The 24567-nt window shown below is 40.5% G+C and overlaps 1 protein-coding gene across 9 annotated transcripts in view; it reads left to right on the top strand.

Moving 5' to 3' along the window:
- The window catches only part of CEP112 (centrosomal protein 112), a 386512-nt gene that overhangs the window by 251604 nt on the left and 110341 nt on the right, over positions 1-24567 (top strand). For all 9 annotated transcript variants that reach the window (XM_042453249.1, XM_042453248.1, XM_042453245.1 and 6 more), the window contains one exon: positions 10036-10266. In XM_042453249.1, coding sequence (XP_042309183.1) covers positions 10036-10266 — 231 coding nt within the window. The remainder of the gene's footprint in view (positions 1-10035; positions 10267-24567) is intronic.

Below are 24567 nucleotides of genomic sequence, written 5' to 3'. Positions count from 1 at the left end.
AATATGGGATCACAGGCACATTCTTGTCAGTGTAAGCTGTTCTCACTCCATGTCTGGACTTTAAAGTGATAATCTTCTAGCAATAATAGCCATTTATCTTCATCCGTTTTACATTTCCTCATTGAAATGATCATCTGTTACTAGATTAATGTTCCATTTTGGCTTTATGCTGTAATAATTTTACAAAAGAAATTATAAATGGTATGTGGTAGATTTTAATTATATATAAAGAAATGCTATATGTGTTTAGTGCATATAGAATACTTAAAAAATAAAGCCTAGGAAAAACCTTCAGAAAGTGTATGTTAACAATGTTTGTGCATCTAAAATACTTGACCTGTCTATTGTACATTTATATGTAAATCAGGTGTTTCTGGCATAAATACATTTTGACATTAATTAACCAGGCACAGATTCTTAAAAAAGAAGCAGCTGTGCACAAGAGTTGTCAGAGATTTCCTTGCCTTCAAGTCAGCCTCAGCTCATGGTGACACTGTGGATGAGATATCTCCAAGTCCCCCTATCCTCCGCTGCTCTGCTTAGGTCCTGCAGGCTCAGGTCAGGGCTTCTCTGCTCATCTGACATGCGGTCTTCTTCTCTTTCTGCTTTCCTCTACTTTTCCTAGTGTTATTGTCTTTTCTAATGAGTCGTATCTTTTCTATCTTATTTCTTGCCTGCAGTCTTCATTCCAATCAATGTTTAACTCTAGGAATGGAAATTTTTTAAACTATTTCGATTTCCTCATTATCTAGGTTGAATTTATCTAGATCCTCTGTAATCATTATTTTTGTTTTCTTTATGTTGAACATTAAGCCTACTTTTGTACTTTCTTCTTTGAATTTCCTAAGTAATTGTTCCAAGTCTATGACATTTTCCACTATATACTTGGGCAAAAAAACTAGCATATTTTTCTCATTGTTTGGATTACTTTTTTCATAGTACCCGGGAGATATCAAGAGTCTCCGACCAATATGGCTGCACACCTGTTGCTATGAAGCTATTAGCCATGCCTTCCTTCTGTATCATTACAAGTCCATTACCTATCCCTGTAATGGCACCTCAGTAGGTAGCACCCTGACATTCATTTTAGCGAGGCAAAATTATCTAAGTATTGGATGTTGTTTTGCTGTGACAATGCAAGTCACTGTTTGTGCTATTACAACTAAACAGTTTCACAAGATCCATTCAACATTACTGCTGTGTATTATTTCTTATACCTCCACTCTGCAGACCTAAATCTTCAAAGAGTTGTGACAGTTCACACACCACAAGTATGTCTAAGGCTTTTGTTTGGTTGACAAGTTTGAAGGCCGCAATCAAAGTGTCAAAGATTGTGGTAGAAAGCTAAACATAATTTATTCAGATTCTACAGAATATAAATGTCGCCAAGAAGACATTTGAGAATGAAGTACTTAGAGGAGAGATCATAAAGTGACAATTGACACTGTAGGCTACTGAGAATATGTTTTTGAAAGCAATCTTGTTACTGAGGGAGGGGATCCTTTCCAAATACGGTAGTAGCTGTAGAATCTGAATACTAATGGGTAATTACATTTCAGCTGTATGTAGTAAGCCTGTTTCTCCTTTTGGCAACACAAAATCTTGATAGTATTTAAGATTTAAGAATCAATTCTAAAGTGTTTCTCCATATCTCTTTGGATGGCAACAGCATATGTGTGGATGTAATTCTTGAGTTATAAAACTAGGATTTACAGTATGAAAATGTAACTGCAGGTTGAAAACACACTTGTGGGCCCTTGTGAATTTCATTGTATTTGCTTTGTTATTAAGCACATTCCCATGCATTAGATATTCAGTAAAAATATTCTTGTTCAAGAGCTCTGTGTGCATAAAAATGAGGCAATTTATAAAGAACATTTACTATTATAAAAGGCAAATATTTGAGTAAAAAAATTCAGGAAAACCCTACCCGAAATCATTCAATCAGTAAAAGAAGAATAGAATAGCAATCCTTGTGTGTATCACGTTATCTTTATTCACTTTGTTCTCTTCTACAGCTCAGACAAGCTGTTATCTTCTAAAGGAGCTGAACACATAATAGACAAAAGTTAGAAATAATTAGACAATATGGTATGCAAAGCTTAGTTGAATTTATAGATCTTATGAAAAAAGCATATTTAGCCATTTAAAACCCATGTGAAGCGGAGCCGGGGGGCGGGGGGGGGGGATGATTGTCCAAACCAGGAAATTCATTTATTTGCTGGTGGAGAATTGGCAACATGGATGGTTCAGATTCCAGGACTGAATGAGTAAAAACAAGAGCAAATCTGTGTGTTTAAAACAAGAACTGTGCCTATCAAGTACAAACAGCAAGCTGACATTCTAATATTAAAGACCAAAAAGGAGTTGCCAAATTAAATCCAATGCTCAGTTCAAGCATCCATAAGTATGCTTTGAGAGTAGTAAAAATGTCTAGTTTGCGTCAATCTTCTAGGACTCTATGCACTACAGTTTTTCCTTAGCCATGGTGAGGTACCTGTTGCCATGTGGTGTTTCTTTTACTTCTCTGTAAAAGAATCATTGATTTTGTTATTAAAGTTTTAATTCTGTACTTTTACAGGAATGACTGGGGAAACGGGGAGGGAGGGGAATCAAACACATAATGTTGCAAGCATAACTTGAAAAAGTTACTTTTGGGGACTACAATAACCACTATCCATGCTGACATTTTGACAGTATTTTCACAGTAGATAGTATCTTAACATTTGTTATTGTTGTGTGCCTTGAAGCAGTTTCTGACTTAAGGCACCCTATCATGGGGTTTTCTTGGTAAGATTGGTTCCAAGATGGTTTCCCTTTGCCTTCTTTTGAGGCTGAGAGGAGTAACTTGCCCAAGGTCATGCAGTGGGCTTCCATGGCTGAGTTGGGATTTGAATCCTCATCTCCAGAGTACAGTAGAGCCTTGCCTTACACGGAGGATCTGTTCTGTTCACCACCACCCCGCGTAAGGCAAATCCCGCGTAAGCGCGAGTCACATTCAGTATAATGGGGCTTGTGGCATGCGTGCGCGATGTGCATGTGCGCCATTCATTTAATGGCAACACAGCTTCCACGTGAACAGGAAGTCGTGTATGGTGTGCCCACGTATGGAGCGGGCGCACTGTAGTAGTCAGTATTACCTCATAGAGGTACAGTATTAGTAGTCAGTAGTACTTCATAGAGGTACAAAATCGCTTTACAAGCTACCTCAGCAGGTGGCTATACTTAACAACATTCAGTTAAAGACCCCTAGGTGACCAGTTTTCTGTGTTTGTAATAGGTATTTTTGCAATTAGCTGGACCAAGTAGTTCAAAAACTAGGCCAGACAATAGTTGAGAAACTAACAGCATTTATAGGGTCCTGGGTGAGATATAAAAAATAGCACTTTCTCACCAGTGTACCATTACCTATATAATTATCTAGCAAAACCCAGATTCTGGTTGTCACATTAGAAGGGGGGTGGAAATCCACCCTAAATTTTTTGCTCACAAATGCAGAACTTTCATTAGGAGCTCTTTTTCTCAAGAAATTTGAGGCTTAAAAGTTATAAGGTAGTGAAAGGAAGGACACTGGTTACCCTTTCTTCAGTTCAATAACAATGAAGCAATGTCAAACTAGAATTCCAAGTCTTATCATTCTTTATTAAAGCTAGTGTTGATGCTGTGACCAGATGGTCTCCACATGCACTTCTGACTACATGATGAAACAGTGACTATCATGCCTTTCCTCCTCCTCCCCTGCCCCCATATTCTGTCATCTTCAAAGATGTCTATTCCTAGAAGACCTGAGTCTATAGGTGATCAAACTCTGAGTTATTTCTGGAAATAGCCAGCTTTCCTTAGGTGATGGAAGAAGCAGCTTCAGAACTGATTGATCCTGTCATGGTTGATACCAAAAGAGGCAGGTCTTGTCACTGTAGCGGACACAGTGATTGGAAATTGTAGCAATAATATGTTTCATGTAACTGTTTTGTCTGCCTTATTTAAACAGTTGTGAAATCTGGTGCTTAAGCACAGATTGCTCTGATGGAAGAAGGACCTAGCAAAATAAACTAGGTCTCTCTCTCTCTCTCTCTCTCTCTCACACACACACACACGCACACATCTTTGAGGCATTGGTAACACAGGAAAACAAAAATGTTGAAGACTGTATGGATTCACACATACACACCATTATTGATGATTTGGTTATATTAAGAGTATTCCACCTAAGTGAAAATGTTGGTTGCCAGTGAGAAATGGCATGGGAGTGGCCAGGACAGCAAAAAGGTCAGAAAAGGTTCTACTCAATAAATTATATGAATAGAAAAAGCACCCAAAGCATCTAGAGTACTTCATACTTTATTCTTTAAGGATGCCACTGTCCAGATGCATCCCAGGTCGAAGCCCTGCTCAACCAGCACTTTTTTGAAGTCGGGGAATTTCTACAGCCATCCAAAATGTAGGCATGGAACAAACAGTGCAAGAGAAGGGAAAAGGTTGGGTTGAACATCAAAAAAATCTTCAAAACAGCCGTGTTGGCATAATGTTCCTGGAACATCTCCAAGGTTTATTGATCTCCCCCTTGGACATTATGTGCCAAGCAGTATGGGGCAGATATCATAACAGGCTTTAAAATGGTTACTTCTTCCCCAGCACAAGAACATTGTACACCAGTGCCACAAATCCTACTCACACATACACACCTTAGTAAACGGCTTCCTGAAACAATGGTCCTTTTGGACTCTCCTCTTAGGTTAACTATTACAGGAAACCCAGATGATTAGTGCCAGTATCCAGTTGGGGAATTATTTGTGATTTTCTGCTGTCACGGGGCAGATAACACAGCAATTCTGGCACATCAGTCAGAAGGATGTCCTTCCACATGACATGCAAAATAACCATTGGTAAGTAGCATGGAAAGTACATTAAACAATGGTTTTCTGTAGTAATGAGAGGACCTCCTACACCTGCTGCAATGCACACTTTCTGCCAGAGATCAAAGTATTTCTCTGGAAATTCGAGTTCTCTGGAATATGTTTAGCTTTTACTCTGTTTCTTCTTGGCTTTGCTATTGATAGGCAGTTTTTTCATTTTCACGAGAAGGTGGTTTGTAAGACTGTTTGACCAGAATGGTCTTGCAGAAATTGTCCTCCCATACTAACAGGAGCCTCAGGCAAATTCTGTTAGTCTGATTTCCTACTTTGGAGGATGTCCTCCCACCATTACAGAAAACCAAGCTCTCATGGTAAGTAACAACCATTATTTTTCCTGTTTCTTTTTCCTTCGTTCATCAAGAATTTAATGAAGTTGTTGAACAGAACCAGACTTAGTACTTTTTACTGAATAATGCAGAAAGCTGAAGTTTACATGCAGTCAGAGGAACTCGGCTAACCTAGTGGTTTTGTTGCATTCCATAAAAGGAAATTTGCTGTTGCTCCTCTTTTCCCCTATAGGTGCCAACAGAGACTTGCAAATAACATTCTAAAGGCTACACCTATATTTATCTATTACTCTTCTTTTGCTCTGTCATCTTCCAATATCTGTTTCTTAACTAGAAATACTATCTATCTGAGTTACCTGTCTTTTAGATTAGAGATTTTTTTTTCCCCCTTACATTGGTAGAAAATCGCTGCAAACCTGAGCCAGCTAAAAGGTGTGACATGACTTTGCAATAAATTTCATATTTACAACTAGAAGCAACCCAATGTTGAGTTATTTATTTATTTACAGTAGAAGTTTTGTTGTTCTTTTTAATAATGCGTAACAAAGGAATGTGTGAAACAGTGACAAGCCAGACCTTCTTTAGACTACCAATAAACATTATTTTGAAGATACTGCCTCTCAACTACTTAGGACTTGTTGCCTCTTGTATTAGATGAGGAAATTAATGAAGCTGCTTTCTAAGCCACATGGCCTGAGCAGATGGGCCAGGAAAGCACTGGCCAAGCCCCAGTGATCACCTGGTTTGGTCCCTGGATCAGCTTGGGGACAGGTGGGTGTTCACATATCCATCCCTGCACCAACTCAGAACCAGGACAGGCATATATTCCTTACCTTGACACCTGTCAAGTTGAAGAAGTCGCCCCCCCCCCCCACTACATCTGACATGGAAACGGGGTGCCTGGCTGCACCCATTGGCCAGGCACCCAGTTTCTCTATCAAACATGACAGTGGAGGTTTCTTTAATGGGGGGGGGGGGTGGCCAGCAAGGTAAGGAGTGTGTGGCAGGGGGCCATTTGTGCACAACCCAGTTTTGCTGTGGAGTTTCTTAAAATTGTGGAAAACCAGGGATAAATTATCCCGGGGTAAAGGCTACTTATCCCAGGGTCAGGCCGGATCCATATCTGAAAAGGCAGGATCAGCTTCTGTCCTACCCTGAGCATTTGGACTTGCATTGTAGGCTGGGGGAACCCAGGCCTTTCAGCCTGTGTTAACAATCCCATTATTCATTTATTCTAGAAGAGGTAATGTGCATTTGTTCTCCCAAGCATGTTAAATCTTATCTAATTATATAGTTGGTTTTCCATATCTGTGGATTCTGCATCCATGGATTAAACCATACATGTCCAGAATTTTTTTCTAATTCCAAAAATCAAGCCTTTTTAAAAATATTTTTATTAGAACACAAATATTCCACTAATATAATAATGCAGAGTTATAACACCGCAAATATTACAAACATTGCATACACACACTTCTGTACTAACCTATAGAAACAGGGATTAACAAATGACTCCAATTTACCAGTTTATAGTATCAAACTAACTTTTAATTCTACTTCCCCAATATCTAATACATACAGTAAATATTTAAAAATTAATTACATTTCTAATCTTAATATTTATTATTAAGAAATGACATGCAACTTAAAAATATTATCTAAATTGTTTTGCAAATCCGTGTGTGTGTGTGTGTGTGTGTGTGTATACATACACAGTGTGCCCTTGCCTTACGTGGGGGATCCCCCTCCCCGCGTAAGGCAAATAGTGTGTATGCTCGAGCCCCATTGAAAATAATGGGGCTTGTGCATGGTGCAGACGTACGCACCATTATTACTTAAGCTGAAAGCCGTGTAAAAAATGCCCGTATAGGACACAGGCACACTGTATATACCAATATATACCAATCTCCCAATAATCAATTACAGAACTCCATTTGTCTTAAAATGACTCTGTTGTTCCCTCTGTTATGAGATTAGTTAATTTATCTATCTCTGCAACTTCATTGAGTTTTATAAGCCATTCTTCTTGAGAGGGAACAACTCAGTACACTCGTCCCTCCACATTTGCTGGGTTAGGGGCACAGGACCCCTATGAATGTGGAAAAACCATGAATAACAAAAACACTATGTTTTTATCTGAGAGAACACCTCTCTAAGAATCTCTAGGTCCTCCAGTTCAACTCTGTGGCCAACATCTGCCAGATATTGACCATAGAATTGTGCTGGAGGATCTACAAATGCCTAGTGGAGTGTTCTCTGTGGAAATCACTAGGTTCTTCAGTGCGACTTTTGGTTAAAGTTGAGCATAGGGTAGCGCTGGAGGACCTAGATATTCCTAGAGAGAATTTATTAATAAAATCCATGACTACACAAAATTCAAAGTCGCAAATGCGGAGGGACAAGTGTACTTCCAACTGTAGTAATCTATACTACAGTTATCATATATGATGCATCTTTGCCATTCTTCTTTTCCATTTGTAAGAAAAAATCAGGTCTCAATGGAATATAAAATGTAATATATCATCAATTGCTTTATGTATTTATGTCCCTTTTTTCTGTTTCGTAAGTCTACCACATGTAATAGTAAGTCCTTTCTTCTGGCATTTTCAGCATAAATTAGAAGTACTTTTATACATCTTAGAAATCATTTTTGGTGTTAAATACTGATGATACTGTTGGGATATAGAGTCCTGAGAAAATACACAATGTGGTATTAAATAGTGACAAGACAACAAAGGGTCACTGTCATCCATGATGACAAGGCATTTTCCACCAGTGCTGAGTCATGGGAATTGACATCAGAGATGATGGTCACCAAGTGCTGTAAAGGGCTGCAAAAGTGCAAAGTCACCCTGGATAGGGGACAGAGATCATTGTGACACAGGAGGAAGAGGCAGGGTCAAAATGCCACATGGAGCCCTGGCTATAAAAGGGGTGTGCCTCAAGTCACAGTGTGGGTTGCAGTGGGTTGTTGTATGGTGGATGATGGACAGTGTTGGAGTTGTATGATAGCATTGTATATAGTGGAACTTCTGAAGAATAAAAGTCTCTTAGTGAGACGTCTGTCTGCAGTGTCTCCTCTCTGACACTGAAGGGGAGAGGTGTTTCTCCAGCTTGCAAGCAGCTGCCTGCATCTCCAAAGGTGGAGAGTCTGGTGTCAGATGCTGACTGCGCAACCACGCTAACAGATACATCATCTTGTAAAAAAATTCTTTAAATCAGAACATACATTTCAGACCTTTTTTCCACATATTTTCTCATTGGCCCATTTGTATGTTATGACCAATATTTTGTGACCTTTTTACCATGCACTCTTATTCATCTTCCATTCCAGTTTTTAAGAGCATTTTATTTTGTTTTGTTTACACTTTATTAATTGCAAGAAAACAAAACAAATCATAATAAAACATTTACTCATAACATACATCACACTAACACCATAACACATATATTCATATTCTTAATCAAGTCTCCTAACAAATATCTACTTTTTAAAGAGCATTTTATACATTTTGGTTATTAAATGATCACCATTCAAAAGTAATTGTGTTCAAAACAATTGTATTCAAATCAAGATCTGATCTGACAAAGTGAAACCATGCACTTTTGTATTAATTTTAAATAGCTCAAAAAGTTGCTTGTACAAATACCATTGGATCTTTATTTCTTTCACATCAGGTTTTTCTATAGCTTTCATTTTATATTCATTTTTCTTTTGGTGGAAAGAAATATCTATATGTATTTATTTTTATTATTCAATTTATTTTATCTTGCATAAAAGGACTCATGTGGTGAAGTCCACAAAAGAATCTGAACATAGGGGCTGTTCACACAAACAAAAAAGCCTGTGTTCTCCCCAGCTTCACATCCTCCTGTTTGGATGACAATACCCCGAGGCCAAGATTTGACTGATTCTGGCAAACCTGACACAGATTTGATGGATCTGGCCTGATCCTGCAGTAAACAGCCACGGGTCAATTCGAACCTCAGTTTGCCATGTAGTTTCTTGGAAATTCTGTAGCAAATCCCAGCTGTTTAAACAGTCCCTATGTGGTCCTTACCTTTGTGCACCATGATGCCTACTGAGAAGCCAAACATCTGACATGGGAACAAGGTATCTGGCTGTGTGAGTGCAGCCAGGCACTCTATTTCTGAGTCAGATGAGACAATGTGGGGCTTCTCAGTAGGAGTGACAGCACAGAGAGGTATGGAGCATGCGCCAATAGTGGTTCCCCACGCAGAGACTGACCCATGTAAGCACCTTGGCCAGAATATCACAGGCTCGGTCTGTGCTTTCCTGGCCTGTTTGCTCAGGGCCATAGACATAAAAAGAAACAAACAAGCTAAAAAACGAAAGAAAGAAAAAAGAATTGATAATTATAGTATGTCTACTCCCACATTAAAATAAGACTTCCCTCTTTCTTCTAACCACTACTGAAATCTATTTTCCAACTCCAGCTCCCTACATTATTTTATCCTCATTTGTTTTCCATTCATTGTCTGTCATATACAGTTGGCCCTTCTTATACACGGATTTTTTATACACGGATTTAAGCATACACGGTTTGAAAATGTTCCAAAAAAGTATAAATTTACCTTGATGTTCCATTTTTTATGAGGGACACCATTTTGCTATGTCATTATACTTAATGGGACTTGAGCACACACGGATTTTGTTATACACGGGGGATCTTGGAACCAAACCCCAGCGTATAACAAGGATCCACTGTACTGTACTGTATATGCCCTTTTATTTCCTATATCTAAAAAATTTAACTTTTGCAAAAAAAAACTAACATCTCCATTTATTTATTTATTTATTTATTTTAAAGATAATCTGTGATATGGAAACCCAGATACATTCACTGAGGGAAGAGCTAATTCAGGTGAATACACAAAGAAAACAGCAGCTGGTGGAACTTAGCCTTCTGAGAGAAGAAGAAAAGCAAAGAGTTGTCCGTGAACACGAAACTGCTATGAACAACTTAAAAGCTGAATCTGAAAAGATGATGTTTGACCTGAAAAAGAAAAGTGCTGTAGAAAAGGAGATGGCACTGGAAAAGGTAAGCAGAAAGCAAATCTACTGATAAGAGATTTTGCAAATCTAGGAATTTGTCAAATTGAAATCCTATATGTATTTTTAAAAGTTTGGAGTGGTAGGTCACTACTTGCTTAATAATAGTAATTTAAACTTCTGTATGGCCCTTTTAACCTCTTAAAAGAGAAAAATGAGCAAGACCGATTGTAGTTTTTTACCATTTCCAGATACCTGATCATAGTGCAACATAAAACATCCAAAGTGGTTAAATGTACAAGCCCCAAAAGTTCTTTTTAATGACAGTTCTGCTTGCAGAATTGTTTGTCAGTGCTTTAGAGATGGAGATGTGCACTCCCCAATCCACAGCAGTGATCATTAAGAGCAAATGGAATAAAAGCTAAGAGATAGATCCTAGCTTTTAGTTTCAACTGCTTAATTCATTCTTTGACAGTTCTAAGCTATTTGGAACTACTCTAGAATACATCCCAGTTGAGAGAAGTACAGAAAGAAAGCTCGCTCTACTATTTAGAAGGATAAATGGAAAGCCAAATCACATCTGTCTTTTTGAACTCCTGGGCCATCGTATATGTGCCTGAGGAGGAAGGGTTCTCAAGTCAGAATGCAAGAAACAATAGTAATTGAACTGCCCTCTGTGTCCAAGATTTTTATCAAAGTTATAATAGGTTGTTTTTTGTGAAGATTTTATGAAGATTGTTTTTTCTGAAGAAGCCAGCCACAGATGCAGGCGAAACGTCAAGAATAAATTCTACCAGAACATGGCGACATAGCCCTTGAAAGCCTTTAACTTCACATTGTAATAGGTTGGCGATTTACATAATGTTGCATCAGACATGAGAGAGAGAGATATGTTTCCCTTAATGGAAGACAATCTGAGGAGGCTCACCATTTCTACAGCAAGAACAAATAGATAGCCTGAGATCATTTAGGCTTTTGATAAACTCAGATAGAACTCTACAACCAAGAATACTGATCATCTGGAAGTGACTCTGGATATGATATTGGACAGGATATTTGTGTCAAAGAAAAGATAACAGACTGTTAATATTAATATTATCTTTTTTATTAATATTAATAATATTTTATTTAATATTTAATATATTATTATTAATATTTTAACCTTGATATTATGAGGTGCCCCACAGCAAGCTGTTTCATACCAAGTCACTTCATGGATCCATATAGCTGAGAATTGTCTCTATTGACTATTAGTAGCTGTCCACAGTTCTCTACAGGAATCTTTTTCAGCCTCCATCCTTTGTTCATCAGTGGGAATTGAACCATGGTTGGGCCCACTTGCTATGATGGTATAAGACTGGAGGCAGTAAGGAGGTACTGTTTACTTATTTGTTTGTGCTCATCTTTACACTGGCCTAGAGGGAGAAAGAGAGCGACTTGGCAACCGAAAGGAGAGGGAGCTGCCAGAGTTGGCTGTTGTATTCCTCTTTTCTTGCTTCTGGCACAAAGGAGCAGATAAGTGAGTTGGTGGTAAATGCAGCAAGGAGGCGGTTTTTGTATTGAAAGGGGTCCCACTGTGAAAGGTGTCTTGTCTGATAGTTCCACCAAACCTAAAGCCAGTGTTTAAGTGTTCATTGTATAATATTTTGTGGTTCTAACATGCTACTCTGTGAACAATGTCACCAGATTTCATAATCTGAAACCCGCATCATATTCTTAATGTAGTTGGGGGAAAATATGTTGGTTTTATTTTATGATCTTATTGGCCACTGCTATGGCCTCATACGTCTCTCATGCTGCCTCTGGACCTTATATTTCTGATACTGGAGGGCTGGGGGATAAAATGATAATAAAGTATAATGAAGCTTTTCAAAATACTTACCTCCATTGGTCAACATCCAGGTGTTTAAATGTTTTAGCATGTATTAAAGCACAATCTGCAATTTATTACAAGATGAAATGTAACAGTGATATGGAGTAATTTGCATACTGAGTTGGAACAGCTTTTGTGAAACTGACATTTCATTTACCTGCATCAGGTTCTTGGTTTATAATTTTAAACAGCATTCCAAGGATTATGTTGGAAATCTGCCAGCCTGAAACCATTAAATGGCTGTGATCAACAATTCAGGATCTTTTTTGAATTTAAAGAAAGCTGCACTTGGCATAATTATTTAAAGCCAAGGTCAGAGAAAGTATTTAAACCTTTGAAATTCATAATTAAGGGATTAATATTAACTCATGAAGACATTGTCATTTTTGCTTAAAAGTTGAATTTGAATCTCAATCCTTTTCTTTCTTTGATCTTTTTTTTATATTTAAAGCATAGCAAAAGTTAACTTCTTCTCTCCAAATTAAAGTTAGTTTGGTTGATTACTGTGATGTATTTTCATCTTCTAAAAATTAGCTGACTTATAAAAATGGTAATACAGATGAATACTTTCTAACATCAACTTCAGTTGTGAGTGCTTCCTAGAGTCTGTTAAAAAGGGACGGAAGTTGTAAATGCTCTAAAAGATTGTTCTCAGTCCATAAAGCAAGTGGTCTATTTGTAGGCTATATTAATACTGGTGCATATTGAACAAACATGTGAAGAGCCATGTGTGTTGACAGTACTGTATACATAGTAAAAAGTGTGGTGTTCCAGAGAACTGGATGGAGGAAAGACTTCTAATTCCTTACTATCAACTTGAAGATTCTGTTTTGCCAGCTGTTCACTCTTTTTTGTTGTTTGCTTTCATTAATTCTCCACCAAAACACAATTCAGTGTGCTGAGGTGTACAAGTAAACATCTAAACAGAGTGGAGTCTGAGTATGCTGCCTTTCTCATATAAGCCTATCTGAACTTCATGATCATAACGTAAGACTGTTCTTCTAGTCATCCTTCCTTCAGAAATTAGACAAGTATCGTGATGTTCACATCTACCGTGTCTGCATCTCTGGACTTGCTCCTTTCCCCAACTCATTGTCTGCTTCCCTATTTGTTTTTAGTGGTTTGAAATCCATTCCCAAGGGAGGCATTTAAAAAAAAAACTGGGAATTTGGAGCCATATTTTTTAAACTTGCATACACTGTTTTCACATACACCCTCCACTGATTGAAATATGCTTTTCCTGTGTTTTCATGCACATTTCAGATATGTTCATTTCTCTGCCTACTTTGAAATGTGTTTATTTTATCGGATGCACCTGTACCTATCTGGTACTGTGTATTTTAGCTTAAACTCCGACTGATCTCCATCCAGTCTAGTTTATGCAGGCTAGGAAACATTTCCATTGAATTTCCAGCTACAGAGAATTCTGGCACATTGCTTGACAGGTATGGCCAGAGAAAGGGGCATCTTTAGAGGTGGCACAAATTTCTAGAATATCTCAATTGGAATTGTATACACTAACTAGTAGATCTTCTCAAATGTTGGGACGCAGGTTTGTTGTTTTCTTCCAGCACTATTTAGAAATACTAGAGATTAAGCCTCAGACTTTCTGCAGGCAAGTATGTAGTCTACCCCTAAGCTATGGATCCTGCATGGTGAGGGAGTTTTGAGCTCCTATTTAAATTTGTCACTGGGGCCTAGAAAATATGTTGGAGCAACAGACCCTTGAAAATATCATTGTGTATTAGTCAGAAAGAAAGCAAGAGTGCATTGTGAGGTGCTTCTATAGAAGAGCATGTCAGAAGACTGTTTCCCTAAGCTTTATTTAGGTAAGCAATAGAAGTGGGCTAAGCTATCTCAAGAATTGTTATTTTCTTGTTAACTGCCCTCAAGTCAACCCCCTCTCATGGTGACCCTGTGGATGAGACATCTCCAAGCCCCCCTGTCCTCAACTGCTTTGCTTACATCCTGCAAATCAAGGCCTACCGTATATACTCGACTATAAGTCGAAAAATTTATGCCCCCAAATGAACTCCAAAATCCTGGGTAGACTTATGGAAGGGTCAGTGAGTTAATGCTAATAAATTTTGTGAAAGAAGAAGTGCCCACCTTCCTCTATAGCCTTGTAATGGCTCCCTGTTTGAAGCCCCGGCGCTGGCTCTCCTCTCCCTCTGTATGTGTGTGTGTGTGTCTGTCTGTTTCCCAGGCTCTCAGCCTTCCTGCGGAGCCAGACCTAACAAGCTGCTGCTAAGAGGAGGAACACAAAGAAAGTATGCCCAGGCTTGTACCCCGTTTTGCCTGGAAGTCCTGGGGGTGAGAAGGAGAGAGCTAGAAAGCCCTGTCCTCTATTTCTGAAAGCCATGAGTCTTGGGAGCTCTGGGGGTGAGAAGGAGAGAGAAAGCCCTGTCCTCTATTTCTGAAAGCTATGAGTCTTGGAAGTTCTGGGGGTGAGAAGGAGAGAGAGAGAAAGCCCTGTCCTCTATTTCTGAAAGCCATGAGTCTTGGGGGTGAAAAGCAGAGAGAGAGAAAGCCCTGTCTTCTATTTCTGAAAGCTACGAGTCTTGGGGGTGAGAAGCAGAGAGAGAGAAAGCCCTGTCCTCTATTTCTGAAAGCTATGAGCCTTGGGAGTGAGAAAGAGAGAGAGAGAAAGCCCTGTCCTCTATTTCTGAAAGCTATGAGCCTTGGGAGTGAGAAGAAGAGAGAGAGAAAGCCCTGTCCTCCATTTCTGCAAGCTATGAGCCTTGGGAGTCCTGGGGGTGACAAACACAGAGACAGTGGGGTCTGTCCTCCTTTTCGCAAGTTATGTGCCTTGGAGATGCTTTTGGTAAGGGGAAGTGTGTGTGTGTGTGTGTGTGTGTGTGTGTGTACACGCTGAGGTTTGTTTCCCCTTTTCCATGCTGAGACTGATGCTTGGGAGAGGTCCAGAGAGTGAGATATAGTGCTTTGTCCCCCCCCCCCCCTTTAGATCTTTTGCAACATCCTCCAGTTTTTGCCCCTTGACTTATCCACGGGTCATATCAAAATCCATGATTTTGGATCAAAAAACTGCCCTCAACTTATACATGAGGTCGACTTATACATGAGTATATACGGTATGTCCCCCCCAGTTGAGTCTATCCAGCTTACATGCAGGCTTCTCTCTTTCTGCTGCCCTCTACCTTTCCTAGCATTATTGACTTTTCTGATGAGTTATGCCTTCTCATGATGTGAGCAAAGATATTTTTTTAATCATATTTGGAGGTAAAACAGGCAGAGGGACTGGATCTATAAGTTGGATAATGATCAGGATTTAGTTTCATTTAAATTTTCCCATTCGTATCATCTGTTGAAATCAAATCACTTAAGAACTCAATACTTACAAATGCTTACCCTTGTTCCGCTGAGAACTGCATTTACAGAACTAGGTTTCCAAAATATGCCAATGTCTGTTTTGGATGGCAGAGATAGAATTGTTACAAGAAATTTAAAGCTCTGCATTTGTGGTATAGGAATATCTCCCAGCTTTATCCAAACTCCAGGAAGAGATTCTTGGGACAGAATTTGGGTTCCTTACAGGGTGAAAGCTCTTACGTGAAACTATGCTGGCTACTGTCCGACTGTATATATTCATGTAACACATAAAACAGTCTTGTTTCCTAAGGCTGCTAAATGTATTCATACTAATTATTTAAACAATATTGCTAGACTGTGCAGGGGAATCATTAATCTGTTGTTGTTTTTTAGTAGTGAAGTGTGTGTGTGTGTGTAAATTAATATCTGATGCACACACATCCCCAATGGTTTCATGAATCTTCCCCAAATGTTTGCTTTGGGGGGGGGGGGTCTCCAGTTTTACATTCCTTTATGTCATATTAAAATTGAATCCTCTTAAATTAATTGGGATCTGGGTCTATGTAGCTTTCTGTGTATTGTTTCTATACCACATGCTTGATTATAGTTTTCCCATGTATGTATCACTGTTCACCCTACCAGCATAAATCCTATTCCTCCACCCTTAATATTCTAAAAAAAGATTCCTGGTCTAGATTTGTAATTTGGAAATCTGATTTGTTTGTGTATGATTCAGATACAATTTGTGTATGTTTGTGTATGATTCAGATACAATTCCTAATCTGGAATCATTAGCTAATGGTCAAGCAATAACCAGAGAACTATAAACACCTACTTCTCATAATTCCCTCTTCTAATAACCTTTGCTCATGCTTTAATGATTCTATTTGCAATAACCATAACCACAGCTAAAACTCATTTCTTGTTGTAACTAGTGTTTGAAGCATGCACAAAACATGTTTAGAGATTAGAATCATAGAGTTGGAAGAGGCCACAGGGGCCATCCAGTCCAACCCCCTGCCATGCAGGAACTCCCCAGTAACTCCCAATCAAAGCATCCCCGACAGAGAGCCATCCAGCCTCTGTTTAAAGACCTCTAAGGAAGGAGACTCCACCACACTCCGAGGGAGTGTGTTCCACTGTTGAACAGCCCTTACTGTCAGGAAGTTCCTCCTAATGTTGAGGTGGAATCTCTTTTCCAGTTTGCATCCATTGTCTGCATTCTAGTCTCTGGAGCAGCAGAAAACAAGCTTGCTCCCTCCTCAATATGACATCCCTTCAAATATTTAAACAGGGCTATCAATCACTCTTACCTTCTCTTCTCGGTAAACATACCCAGTTCCCTAAGGCGTTCCTTATAGGGCACAGTTTCTAGACCCTTCACCATCTTAGTTGCCCTCCTTTGGACAGCTCCAGTTTCCCACAATCTTTCTGAATTGTGGCGTACAGAACTGGGACACAATATTCCAGGTGGGGCCTGACCAAAGCAGAACACAGTGGCACTATTACTTCTCTTGATCTAGATACTATACTTTTATTGATGCAGCCTAAAATTTCATTGACCTTTTTAGCTGCTGCATTGCACTGTTGACTCATGTTCAACTTCTGGTCTACTTGGACTCCCAGATCCCTTTCACATGTAGTCTTGTTCAGCCAGGTGTCCCCCATCCTATATCTGTGCATTTCATTTTTTCCACCCTAAGTGTAGGACCTTACATTTCTCCCTGTTGAATTTCATTTTGTTAGCTTTGGCCCAGTTTTCTAGTCTGTTCAGGACATTTTGAATTTGGTGTCATCTTCAGATTTGATAAGTATGCCCTCAATTTTGTCCTCCAAATCATTGATAAAGATGTTAAATAGCACTGGACCCAGGACAGAACCCTTTGGGACCCCACTGGTCAATTCTCTCCAGGATGAAAAGGAGCCATTGTTGAGCACCCTTTGGTTTCTATCAGTCAACCAATTACAAATCCATGTAACATTGCCTTCTCTAGCCCACATTCTACAAGCTTGTTTGACAGAATGTCATGGGGAACTTTGTCAAAGGCCTTACTGAAATCAAGATATATTATATCCACAGCATTCCCTTCATCTACCAAGCTGATAATTTTATCAGAAAAAAAGAGATCAAGTTTGTCTGGCATGCACGTAGCAAGATGTAAATATACTGTGTCATCTTTGCAAGGGGGAAGGTATTCCAAGATGCACAGGAAATTGTACAGGAAGGCGTTGAGCTAGATTGCCACATGGCAAATGTGTATATAAGCTCGGATGTCTGTTTGTACAGTGTTGAGTTTTGTAGTTGGTGGATGGTGTTGATTGTTCTCGCGTGTGTCTTTGGCAACAAGAGTAAACAAAGTGCCTCTACAGAGATAAGCCAGGTGTGGGTTTGCCTTTCTGTTTTCCTGGCATGCTCCAGCAGCTAACAGTTGTTTATCTTCAACACAAAGCTTCCAGGTTTACTCTGCGCACTCACGTTTGCATCAACACATTTGCCCTCCTCCAGTCTGCTGGGACTTCTCCTGTTCTCCAGGAGTTCTCAAAGATTATTGCCAATGGCTCCGATATTACATTTGCCAGTTCTTTTAATACCCTTGGATGTAATTCATCTGGTCCTGGAGACTTAGATTCATTTAGGCTAATCAGGTATTCCTGTACTATCTCTTTACTTATTCTGTGCTGAAATTCCCCTATTCTGACCTCTGCTCCATTATCCTCAGGTTGAGCACCCTTTGCCTTTTCTGAGAAGAATGAAGCAAAGAATGTGTTGAGTAATTCTGCCTTTTCTCTGTCCCCTGTTAGCATTTTGCCATCTTCTGCATGCAGTGTCCCTACCGTTTCCTCCTTCTTCTTTTTGCTGCGGAAAAAAACCCCTTCTTATTGTTCTTAACATCTCTAGCAAGCCTGAGTTCATTCTGTGCTTTAGCTTTTCTGACTTTACCCCTGAATGTACTTGCTATTTGTTTGAATTCCTCTTTGGCGATTTCCCCATTTTTCCATTTCTTATACATGTTCCATTTAAAACTTAGCTTAGTTGAAAGTTCCTTAGTCATCCATCCTGGCTTCTTGAGACACCTCCCATTTTTCTTCCTCATTGAAACTGTTTGAAATTGTGCCTTCAGTAGCTCCCTTTTGAGAAATTCCCATCCTTCTTGAACTCCCATATCTTTTAGTATTGCTGACCATGGGATCACCCCCAGTATTTCTTTAAGTTTACTAAAATCAGCTTTCCTAAAGTCTAGAATGCGTGTCTGACTATGCTTGGCTTGTCCTTTCCATTGTATAACATACTCCAGGAGAACATGGTCACTTCCACCTAAGGATCCCACCACTTGCACCCCATTAACTAGGTCATCCCTGTTAGACTGTTAAGCAAGTCATCTTTGTTGGTTAGGATCAGATCCAAAATAGCTGACCCCCTTGTTGCCTCTTCCACCTTTTGGACAATGAAATTTTCTCCAAGGCAAGTGAGGAATTTGCTAGACCTTGAGGATTTGGCTGAGTTTGACTTCCAGCAAATATCAGGATTTATCCAGAATCTCTCCACCTGGCTTCCAGTATTGATGGTCTGGATCTCTTCACTGGTGTAAATATCTCTGACATATAGTGCTCTTTCTCCTCCGTTTCTGTTTGGCCTGTTTCTCTTAAAAAGGTTATACCCCTCTATTTCTACATTCCAGTTATGAGACTCATGCCACCAGGTTTCAGTGATGCCTATTATGTCATATTGGCTTTGTTGTACAGTACTAGGAGTTTGAGTTCATCTTACTTAATAATAATAATAATCTTACTTATTTCCCATGCTCTGTGCATTTGTGTAGAGACATCGAAGATCATGGGTCCCCCCTACTTGCTGCCTGTGCAAGTTTTTTTTGCCTCCCACTGTTGGGTCCTTGCACTGTTTGCCTTGTTCCCTCTATGTCAGTTTCACTATTTTCTCCAGCCCTATTACCTTCCAGAATACTGTCTCCCTCGCCCACATACTGTAACTCAGTTTAAAGCGCTCCTGATCAAATTTTTGAGACTATTGGCATATTTTTTTATTTTATTTTATTTTATTTATTATTATTATTATTTTTTGGCCACCTGGCGTGAGATGCAACCCAACCCTTGCCAGAAATCCTTCCTCATGGAACCTCAGCCCATGATCCAAGAATCCAAATTGTTCTTGGTGGCACCATCTATGGAGCCAGTTGTTTATATTTGCTATTTTCCTCTCCCTTCCTGGACCATGCCCTTCAACTGGGAGAAGGGATGAGATGACAACCTGCGCATCCATTTCTTTCAGCTTCCCACCCAGAGCCTCATAATCCTTTCTGATGTTCTGAAAGCTGTGTCTTGCAGTGCCATTGGTTCCCACATGGACCAAAAGGAAGGGCTATTGGCCAGTAGGCTTGACCAGTCTTGTCAGCCTCTCTGTCACATCACGGATCTTTGCCCCAGGGAGACAGCACACCTCCCGAGACATCTTGTCAGGCCCACAAACCACTGGTTCAGTGCCTCTTAGCAAGGAGTCTCCCATGACCACCACACGCCTCCTCTGAGGCTTAACAGTGGCTGTTCCTTTTGGTGGTATTCCCATGGTCCCTTCTTTGTCCCTGAAGTCTGTCCCTGCTGCTGTTCCTCATCATCCTTGATAATAGAGAGAGATTCAAATCGATTCTGCAGCTGCAAGCTCACAGAATGTTCCCTGGTTTCCCTATTTCTGTGTGTAACATTCCTCCAACTATCTACTTCTGTTGTATGTGAAGTGACCTCCTCCACCCCAGCAACTTCCTCTGTGTGTTTCCTGTTCATGACTGTCTGGTCCGTTCTGGTCAGGAAAACCTCTTGCTCCCTATGATGCTGAAGTGTAGATACCTGGGGCCTCCAGCTGCCGGACTTTCTCTTCCAAGAGGGCTACCAACTTGCACTTGGGGCAAGTGAAGTTCCTCACATCCCTTGGCAAGAAGACAAACATCCCACAAGTGTTGCAGGTGACTGCAGCAGGGCCTTCAGTGTCCAAACTGAGAAATCTTAAGGAGACACTGAAACAAGACTGTGGGCTTCCCCTGCTAAATGTGCTAAATGCCTTGCGCCCCGTGCTCTCCCACACAGCTTTCAGCGTATGCTGAAAGCTGTGTATAGCACACTCGTGTATGACATGGGTGCGCTGTATAAGAAAAATTTAAAAAGCCTCTGAGGAAGTAGACGGAAGTCTACAAAAGCTCATGCTGCCAATTGCTTCCTTTCAGGTGCTCTAAGATCTCTCAACAGAGAAAAAAAGTTTTCAGATAAACTATAAAAGTGCCATATACAATATATGCATTTTGAAAAACTTTCTATATCAAATTGTTATTCTCAGTGTGCAAAGTGTTCTTCTAGCACCTTTGACACTAAGTGAAAGAAAGAAGTTGGTAGCATGGGATTTCACAGATTTAATGCTGCTTCCTCAGATGCAGTGGTAGACTTAAGTCTACAACTTCTTTCTTTCTCTTTCAGTATCTCTTTGCATACTGATCCAGACTAACACTGCTACATCTTTGAATTCTTACTTTCAGTTTTCTTTCCATCACTATATTAAAAAGTTGTATCTGAAAGTTAGTTGTAAATGCACCAGATCTTCCCATAAATTTGCATATACGAAACCAAGTAAACTAAATTCATTTGTATTTTTATAAGCATAAGAAATAAATGAATGCCAAAGTCATTGCCCAGGAAACAATGCTATTAGTTGTCTCCTGTATCAAATGTAATATATCCCATGGTTGCAGGAGAATATGAGTTACTGTGTTCATATCCTACTTTTTAGGCTTCCCATAATTATCTCACTGGCCACTGTGAAAATGGTTGGATCTGTCTTGACATTGAATTAGACCATTGTTCTGATCCAGCATGGCTCTCCTGATTTTAAACCAGAATTTTTTAGAAAGCAGAAGATGCAAAGGGCCTAAGCAAAGTCTTAGACTTGTGTGCTCCTCTCTCTTTCTCTTACACAGCTAGGAGCAGCATATTTATATGTCTAGTTCTGCTTTCTAAAAAAATCTGTGCAGCCATGTTCAAATCATAGATGATGGTTTATAGCAAATTCTGATCAGCTTCAAAGCAAGCCAGTGACAAACGCTGGATTTTTGGCTGGTTTCATTAACTGACAAGAGTTTGTTTTAAACCATAATGTATGTTTTAGATGTCTAATCAAAGTAGGAGACAGGAGGTATCGCATGAGCTTGAGGCATCACTTCTGTTCTTTTTTGCACGTACAAACAGTACCAATTAGGAAGAACTCATGTGCCAGTCTAGATTATTTTATAATAGCTAAATTTCTAGAATTTCTGTATGTTCAATCTTAATTAAGTTTAGGACTTAGATTATCAAATGGTGTGGCACCCTTAAGGGGGATGCCATCTAGTGCCATCTGGCCATGGAGGGAGAAATGCAGGCCCATCCCCATCGGGTCTGGCCTAGATTAAGAAGCCGAGCTCTCCCTTCAGTCCATCTGCCTTGGTCCAGGCCTCAGAGGGAGAGAAGAATTGCTGGACCTGATCCCCTTCCCCACCACCATTCCCTTCTCCTTCTGTGTCATGTCTTTTTAGATTGTAAGCCTGAGGGCAGGGAACTGTGTAATTAAAAATAATAATTGTAAGCTGCTCTGAAAGCCTTTAGGGCTGAAGGGTGGGGTATAAATACCGTAAATAAGTAAATAAACAAACTTCAGACTTGGATTTGCTGGCCCTTCAGAGAGGGGAGGTGCTTGGAATGCTTTTTCAGCATGCTCTTCAGCTCAGACTACATGACAAGGAGTGAGCTGAAAAGAAAGTGAGTGTCAGGGTGGGGTGGGGAGGCTAGGACTTGTATGTGCATGGCAACAGTTTGGAAGGAGGGCTGGGGAAAGTGTGCTGACACCCCTTCCCTTTCCTTTCCCTTTACTCTTTCCAAAAGCAAAATCATTCATTTTTGTCTTTGGAAAGAGAAAAGTTAACCCATTACTTTTCCTTTGCTCTTTCCAAAGGCAAAAATCCCATATAGTAGCGGGGGGGGGGGGGGGAGAGACATGTGCATGGGGGGCAGAAGAAAAACATTTGAGAACTTCTGGTGTAGGATACTTGTGATATTTGTCTTTAGATTTTTATGTGTGACTCTAATGAAATGTAAAATGTGTTTTATCTGCTCTTTTGCTGTGTTATATTAAAAATGTTTAATAAATTAATTTATTTCCTTTAAAAAATGATATTTGATAGGTTGATTTTCATATTCTTCACAATTAAGATATATGCTGTCTGAAAAAAATTAAATAACAAATCTTCTTGAAACTCAGACTGCATAACTGATCATTTTTAAAGTGGGAGGAGTCTGTGGCGAGATACAGACCACCCCTTTGGGGCAGCCTGCACCTGCCCCTTTCCCTGACAGATCGGGGCCTGAGCTTCCCCACGGCCTGGAAAGGGGTGTTCTTGGGGCTTCATGCCCCAAGGACACCCTGACAGCAGTGGAGGGAGAGAGAAAGGGGCCACTCGGCCCCTTTCTCTTCAGTATCGCTGGTGTGGCCGTGTAAAGGTTGCACCAGCGATACGCGGCACAAAAGGAGCTCCATTTTGGAGCTCCTTTGGGTGCCACTGAAAGGGCGCCACGAGTGTCCTTCAGCAGCACCAGGATATAACAGCTGTGCCGTACCATTTGGACGCGATGCGGCCGGTACGTCAAAATGGCGGCGCCCATGTGTACAGGGTGCCGCCATTTTGATGCCCCTGTCGCGTGCTAGGGGTGAGGCCGGTATGGACGCTGTGTCCTCGTCCAACCCCTAGCACGTGATGGGGCGCGCTATCTGCCAGTGTGTACAGCGCCTATATTTAATTTAATAAAGCCCTGACTACTTGTACTTTGTAATACTCTTAGGTCTGTGACAGTTGGGGAGATTTCAGCTGGAGAGCAAGGAACAATGAAAGGATCACTTGCTCCCCTCCTGCACTTTCTCTGACGGCGACTTGTGACTTTATTAAGAAGGATGTCCTGAAAGCTTTTGTCTTGCATGACTATAGTGTAACGTGTAGTTTGCTTTTCAGTCTGACAGATGTTATAAGTTGTACAGTATCTACAGAACCTTTGGAAAAATATTAGCCAGGTGTGACGCAATGAATAAAATTTGTGTGGATTTTTAAGCTTGTCAAATATTAGTAAGAGAAAGAGATCAGCTGAAGTTTTAAGTTGATGCAGATGTGACTTTTGGCTTGATATATTTGTTAGAAACATTCATCTCGAATTTACTCTGGCAAAGAAAATAAGCTTTCATAACAGATGGACCCTAAAAGAACAGTTGACATACTAGCAGTACTCTAAGGAAGCAACCCTGAAACCTTCAAGTTTATGTGAAAGCATATGCTTTTGTTTTTGATTCATAGCTACAATATATTGTGTGTACACTCACACACACACGTGGTGGTTAAATGTCTTGTAAACTTACTTCTTGGTCATTGCTTCTATAGCACGTGCACTCTGTGTGTGTGGTGTGTGTTGTGTGGGTGTGTGTGATGTCACAATCACTTTGCCTGTTTGAGGGGTATTCTGATCCTCCTGCAACTGATGAAGCGTGTCAGGTCAGCAGAATCCTCTATTTATTCAATGGAGCATATAACCATCAGGGCTAGCTGAAGACAGAGGCTCCTCCCTCCCTAACTGTCAGTCTTCGGCCTCTGGGGGAGAGAGAAGGCTGGCCCCAGTACCATCAGGGGCTAGCGGTAGACAGAGGCTCCTCCCACCCTAACTGTCCTATTCGGTTCGGCCTCTGGGGGAGAGAGAAGGCTGGCCCAGTACCATCAGGGGCTGGCCTGAAGACAGAGGCTCCTCCCTCCCTAACTGTCATCGTTCGGCCTCTAGGGGAGAGAGAAGGGCTGGCCAGTACCGATCAGGGCGAGCCTGTAGACAGAGGCTCCTCCCTCCCTAACCGTCATCTTTCAGCCTCTGAGGGAGAGAGAGGGCTGGCCCAGTAACATCAGGGTGGCTAGCCTGAAGAAAGAGAGGCTCCTCCCCGCCCTAACTGCCGCCCACCCGCTTCCCACCTGGGCAGAGCTGCCCCAGAGAGACTCTCCTTGCCGGCCGGAACGGCGTTTCTCTCCCAGGGGAAGGACCGGTGAAGAGCGGCCTCCATAAAGCCGGCTCGCCGGCTCCCCCGAA

This window comes from Sceloporus undulatus, chromosome 2, assembly GCF_019175285.1.
Source record: "Sceloporus undulatus isolate JIND9_A2432 ecotype Alabama chromosome 2, SceUnd_v1.1, whole genome shotgun sequence".
Taxonomy (NCBI): domain Eukaryota; kingdom Metazoa; phylum Chordata; class Lepidosauria; order Squamata; family Phrynosomatidae; genus Sceloporus; species Sceloporus undulatus.
Note: the sequence above shows the minus strand (reverse complement) of the source record. Positions and strands in the feature narration are given on the sequence as shown.